Source organism: Carex rostrata, chromosome 9 (genome assembly GCF_964058835.1).
Source record: "Carex rostrata chromosome 9, lpCarRost1.2, whole genome shotgun sequence".
Lineage (NCBI taxonomy): Eukaryota > Viridiplantae > Streptophyta > Magnoliopsida > Poales > Cyperaceae > Carex > Carex rostrata.
The window spans coordinates 8,638,289-8,644,607 of record NC_135926.1 but is presented as its reverse complement, the minus strand read 5'-3'; the positions used below and the strand labels follow the sequence as shown (position 1 = coordinate 8,644,607).

Genomic DNA, 6,319 nt, shown 5'->3' with positions numbered 1-6,319 from the left:
AATAGTTTAGTCACTGTTCATCTATTATACGAGCATAGAAGACTTTCTTAAATAGCTAATCAGTAACCACCAGTCTGACTCTGACCCCTTGCATGGTTATATAATCGACTCTTCGAAGGGCTTTGCGTAATTTATGGGATAGAAATTGGGTAGTTACTTGTCTTCGAATTTCACATTTTATAAATTGCATGAATAAGAAAAGTTCACTAGTTTTTAGATTCCACAGTACTCGTCAGAAATGAACTATCATTGTTTCTTTTGGTTTGAATTTGTTGTTTGAAATTTAGTTGATAAGTTTTGAAGCGGTGACGTTTAGAATGAAATGCTATTGATATTATAGTAGGACTAATTTTTAATTTAAATTCACAATATTAAAGCATATTGTACTGAATTGTACTGTTATAGGCAGTGTTTTAAAATGCGGTCGCATGGAACGCATATGCTTATGTAGTGGTCTTCTGCATACAAAAACTCATGCAATCAAGTTCATGCGGTTTTGAATATACGAGCACATATACAGTCCATGCAGACTTGAAAAAAGTCTAAAAATTATTTTGCAGTGGAGGAGAGCACAAACCACTAGACTAAACAAGTCAATTAGTTTTATTTTATCTATATTTCTTTAACAAAGCATAGTAAAACCGCATATGTACTTCCGCATATCGGTATGCAGTGACCTTCTGCATGTATAAACAAAACCACATTTTAAAACACTGGTTTTAAGTATAGGTATATCTCATAAAAAACAATAAAATCAGTAGAATTTCATGGGTGAGTTTGACAAAAAATTGATCTGAGAAGCAAAATATTCTGCTCAATTTTTTTTTACTATCAAAGTGAACTTTTTCTCAAAATTAAAAAAAAAAAAAGAAAAAGAAAAAGAAATTCAAACAGCTGCAGAAGGCAGAAGCAGACCACGGTCAAAACGACTCTTTCTCTTCTCCTCCTCCCAAACGAAACCAAGCAAAACCAAATCTCCATGCCGCCCCCCTCCTCCCCTCCTGCCCCTGCTGCCCCTTCCTCTACCCTCCATGCAACTACCCTCCAGTCCCCTCCCTTCCCCTCGCCTCACTCCATATCTTCCATCGTCCCCTCCCCTCCCCCTTTCACCTCTCTCGCTGTCTTCCTCTCCGACTCCACGGCGCTCCTCTATCCTTCCCTTCCCCTTCTTAGTCCTTCCTTTCCTTCAACACCCATTACCCTCCCCTCCCCTTCCCTTCCATCCCTCTCCACCTTCTCCTTTATCCAACCCTCCAACGCCCTCCTCTTCATCTCCTTCTCCTCGCCTGCACCAATCGCTTACCAACTCATTTCGCATCAGTTCATTCCCACTCCTCTCCAGTTCAAACCCTCCATCTTCTCTCCATTGCTCCCGTTTGGTGTCGGCCTTGGTTTTCGTGTCAAGTCATTTCAAAATCTGCTGGCAATTCACTCCATTGCTGCTTCTCAGATCTGGCTGTTGTTTGTTAGTTTGAGGGAGGAGGGTGGGGCAATGGTGGTTGAATTGAAAAAATGTGCAGTCCTTGAGCTGGTGGACCCTGTATATGAGATGTGTGTGGGTTTGGGGTGTTTAGTTTTAGGGGAGAGAGGCGGGGTTAGGGTTTTTCACCTTAGGTCGATGATTAAGGGGAAGGAGGGAGAGGAGGGAAAGGGAGGTGACGGGACTGTGAAGAAAGGGAAGGGCTTGATTAATGGGATGGTGGATTTTTCAGCCAATAAGAAAAAATGTAAGCAGCTTTCTCATAATAGTTTTTTGGTTACAGAATGTTCAGTCTTTTCCATGATATATTTCCTTTCACAACCACACACGTCTCAGTGACCTAAAATTACCAGCAACAGAGATGACTATAATAAAACATCTTTACTGGTACCCAGTGTACTGTAACAGTAGCAGCAGTACTGGAAAGTTAGTCTAGTGGACTGTAGTGTACCAATTTGTTGTCAGTATGTAAACAGAAATAGTCTCAATTTTAATTTTACTTTACTTAATAATGACAATGCTTAATTGGTTGGATTACCTCATACTGCTACATGCTGTGTTTCTCTATGTTTTTCAAAATTTGAGCAGTATGAATTATTGTTTCAGGCAAGTTGAGAACTGTGAAAGTAAAACAGAACTCAGGAGAATATTATCCGTTTTTTGTTTCCTTTAACGAGGGTAGTTCCATGAAGTCAGAAAATGAAAATAAAAGTCCACAGCTAGCGAAAGCAGTCTCCATCCATCCATTTTCCAAGAAAACCTTCATGGTGCTCGACTCTGCTGGAGATCTCCATTTCTTTAATCTCGTCAACAATTCTGGCATGGTACCCAATTCTCAGTGTAACATGAAGTCAAGGGATTTTTGCACCAATCAGTTGGATGTTACCATCAAAGTGCGATTACTAGCTGTTCCTCCCAATTTCTCCACAAGTACGGCTTTTTTTTTCATTGTTGGTTATGAGAGGCCTATATATCCTAGTAATCTTTGTAAATATTTAGAATCTATCCTCATTTTGTTACATACTACTATCAACTGGAGGTTTCTTTTCCTCTCAAAATGTCTTTGCCTTTTGAGTTTTTATTTTTTATTTTTGTTGATAGCTCGTAGGCTCTATCCACTCACACACTCACCCCCCCCCCCCCTTCCTGCACATGCAGGATTTGAACCCTTGTCCTCCCGTAGGACTTATGCTAGTACCAACTGTACTAAGCAGCGGTGGCAGATAACTGTGTATTCCTAACATTTTTACATGATTGGATAATTTGACCTTTTATTGTTTGTCTGGTTTCATTTGTTTTATATACTGTGTGATTATACTTTATTTATAGTGGTTTTTCAGAGGCGCAGATAATCTGGTTATCAGACGGGCATCATTTATTAAATATGGTTTCAGCATCTTGTATGGAAATCGGTACCGGTGATAGTGACACAACTGAAAGGAAACAAAAATCAGTTGCAATCTTAGGTAGGATAATGTTATTATTTAATTTTAACCGTAAGTGTATACTTAAAAATTAGAGAGTGAGGCTACGGTACTATGCATACCGCATATTGATTGATTATCTTCATTTTCAAAGTTCAAACAATCAATGTGAACCGTTTAACATGATCTCCGTATAAGAATGTACTTGTAGATCAAATTTTATATTTTTTACCATTTTTTTATAGGTATTAAATTACATGACCTAAAGATTCTAGACCATTCAAAACTAGTAATGTTCTACCTATAAAAAAATAGTAAAAAAGTTATAAAGTTATAAAATTTAGTCTGCATGTACATTTTCTTAGGGAAATCACGATAAACTGTTCAAATCGACTATTTGAACTTCAAAAATGAAAATATTGATCCGTAGTACGGGTCAATCTGCGCTAGATAGATATAACTAACCAGGCAGCTACCAGTATTGTATATATAGTGCTGGTAGTTTAATGCGTAACATGGTTCCAGAAATGGCTGTGCACCAAGAACTGCAGTCTCATTAGATATATAGTAGTACAGGTGCCAAGCTTTTCTAAAACTTGTACCATTACAGGTACGGAACCAAGTTTTTAGATGAGGCAATCTCTTGCTTGTAACTATATTTGTGGGTTAGGTCTGATTGACAAATAAGGACATTAGTAAGAGTCAGATTTTTTACTTGCTTCTGTCTGAATTTTTGTGCTTTGCTTGTAGCTACTGAAACAATATTCACGAGTGAAAAGATTCGAGATATAGTGCCTATTTTAAGCAGTACAGTTCTTGTTCTCACCCAAGGTAATAGAGAACTGTTCTTTTTTGCTTATATATATATATATTTTTTTTTTACTACTTACCTCTCTCTCCCACACTCTTTTCCTTCCTTTCCTCTCCTCTAGAAAGCCTTCTATGTGTGTGTTGGAATTATAATTTAACTCGAGTTTATTTTTCCAGAGAACATTTATGCCTATGGTACAGTTTGATGCTGTTGGTATCACATTCTTATTGCTTGTCATGGTACACATTTGTTTAATCTCTAATTTATGTACTTCTTTTTCTTACTCTTAATGCAATTATTATCTTCCAATTTGTGCAATGAATAGCAATATGTTCGAAAATAATGTCTGACATATGTTATTTGGTAGTGTAGGTACTAAGAGGAGTACCTGTTTAGAACTAAAACATGCTTTTAAAAGTATACAATATGGAGCTTTCTGTTTTGGAATTGACATGAGACGAGGCTGGGTATTGTTTCACCTTTTATGATAATTTAATCCTTGTTAGGTTTGCAATGTACTGCCACCACTATTTGTAGCCTCATATGTTTTCTGGTATTGTCCCGCAAACCACAGACTCACAAATAAATGAGAACCTCAAAGGCATACATGATGTGGCATGCCCATTCTTATACTGTGCCATTCATGGTGGCATGCCAGTAGATGTTTGTAGCTTCTGTGACGATTTCTTTATGATGGATCCAGAATAGTGCGATATCTTGGTTGTCTCATCACTTTGTTTAGGTAACTGAATGCTTGCTTTGGATTTTAGGTTAACAATTACAATGGCTTGTGACTTCAGGAACGGTGCAGATATGCTCAACAAAGTAAGCAAATTTGTAACCATTATTCTTTGTACTCTTACGTCATCTGTAGCTTAATTGTTTTTTTTTAGACTTATTAGATTGCAAAGGAATTCCAGGTAAAATGTATCTTTCATTGGTTAAGGAACTTGAAGTTGGCAAAGAATTTTTTTTGTTTCCTTTTTCCTTTTTTGTGGTGCGGGTGGGGGTGGGGGGGGGGGGTTGGTGACATAAGAATATTAATAATATTAGTTAATCCATTATATTTTTTTTATCAGGCTGGGTCTGGCATGTATGCATGCATTTGTGGAAAATGGAAGTGACTAATTTCCAATGCCAAGGCCACCTGAATTGCTCGTCTTTGTTCTAGATGGAGAAATTCAGCAAATCAAAGAGAAAAGGCTCCAAGCATGATGTGATGCTCTCGTAAAATAAAAACAATGGTATCTTCATGAATATTTGGGTTTTAATGTCTGTGTTAATCTTCTGCAACAGAGAACTCAGTATGAGAAGGTTTTATTTAATATATTTATTATCGTACCTGTTGCTTTTCTTGTTGTGCCCCTGGAGATTTTGTTTCTCCTTGCCTCCTCAAAAGTGGTATCATTTATTTTTAGTTTCATTCTCATGCAAAGAAAAATCCATACAAGCAGCTGTGGGCGCCATCATGTAGAAATAAAAAACAGGATCTGGAACCACATCAGATTCAGTTCGGATAAAAGATCCAATAGCATGTAAACCGGAAAAAAAAATTGAAAACCGGGTGGTGTTTCAGAAAACCGATGAACAAAAAAAAGTCCTTTTTTTTAATTTGTAACCAACACAAAATATTAGAAACCCGTCATATTATTTTATTTTGAGAGAGAAAAGTTAGAAACTTTGAGGAAAAAAGCTAGCACATAGAAAATATTATTTTGTGGACAAATATGTATTGTTATGTAACATTTTTTTAATATGTGTTTGTGTATGATTAAATAGTCGTCAGAATATTATTTTTTTGTACCAAATTTTTTGAAATGCTGAATTTTAATATGATCGTCTGTAGTTTGTTTCATCTGAAAATTTGAAGAACTTTTTATGTATTTATTGATTTTATTCAATTCTAAATAAAGTATAAAATTATAGAATTTATTAGATGTAAAAGAAAGTATTTCAACAGTGTCTTATTTTAATAATTATAAGGATAAGTTCTACGTATTTTGAGCATAAAAATACATTTTATTGCATTTTTAATTATTTATAAATTATTTTTAAAATATATTATTCACACTACGTTAAAATTCTATAAAATATGATAATTTTTATAATAGCACTTATATCTCATAAATACATAAGTATATTAAAAAATCAGCGATCGGATATGTTGATTTAGCAGTCCTACCAATGAACCGTTATTTTAGAGTTTTATCGGTTTAACATCTGGTTCAATTATGATAACATTGCTATATATACAAAAAGAGTGAGATTCAGATGTCGTAAGGTAACCACCGTGTAAAATAAGAAATATGTATTATCCGTTTTAACGTGCACAAATCTCAAATTACTTGACACAAATTTTAAAGAACTCCGTACTACGATTAGCCCGAAAAATATCACCCGGCTTGAATTGTGTATCATTTTCCTCGAAATTTTTTTTTTGTGTGTACCGTACTCAAGGAGGACACGCTTCCAAAAGTGTGACAGATCCCTGCAGCCTGCATGCAGGCGATCTTTTTGAACGTAGCAAAAATGAATGCGTATCCTCTGCGTTAACTCAAAAAGGGAATCTTTTGAGTTGCAGAATCTCAAATTGTAAATGGACAT

The 6,319-nt window shown here is 35.7% G+C and overlaps 1 protein-coding gene across 10 annotated transcripts; it reads left to right on the top strand.

Annotated features, from left to right (window-relative positions):
* The first annotated feature begins 899 nt into the window (after positions 1–899).
* On the top strand, positions 900–5,054 carry LOC144559636 (uncharacterized). 10 transcript variants are annotated; one of them, XM_078308719.1, is made up of 8 exons: positions 900–1,727; positions 2,087–2,410; positions 2,821–2,946; positions 3,655–3,735; positions 3,892–3,954; positions 4,083–4,182; positions 4,486–4,540; positions 4,795–5,054. In XM_078308719.1, the coding sequence occupies exons 1-5, from the start codon at positions 980–982 to the stop codon at positions 3,918–3,920; spliced, it is 1,308 nt and encodes a 435-aa protein (XP_078164845.1). In that variant the 5' UTR covers positions 900–979; the 3' UTR covers positions 3,921–3,954; positions 4,083–4,182; positions 4,486–4,540; positions 4,795–5,054. The 10 variants fall into 10 exon arrangements, with proteins under 10 accessions (XP_078164845.1, XP_078164839.1, XP_078164838.1 ...); XM_078308717.1 differs by having other exon boundaries at positions 906–1,727; positions 2,810–2,946; positions 4,088–4,182; XM_078308715.1 differs by having other exon boundaries at positions 906–1,727; positions 2,810–2,946.
* The last annotated feature ends 1,265 nt before the right edge of the window (positions 5,055–6,319 follow it).

Coding starts and splice junctions, on each gene's coding strand:
- LOC144559636 (XM_078308719.1), top strand. CDS start 980: ATGCCGCCCCCCTCCTCCCCTCCTGCCCCTGCTGCCCCTTCCTCTACC. Junction 2,947..3,654: donor AAAATCAGTTGCAATCTTAG/GTAGGATAATGT, acceptor CTTTGCTTGTAG/CTACTGAAACAATATTCACG. Junction 3,736..3,891: donor AGTTCTTGTTCTCACCCAAG/GTAATAGAGAAC, acceptor TTATTTTTCCAG/AGAACATTTATGCCTATGGT.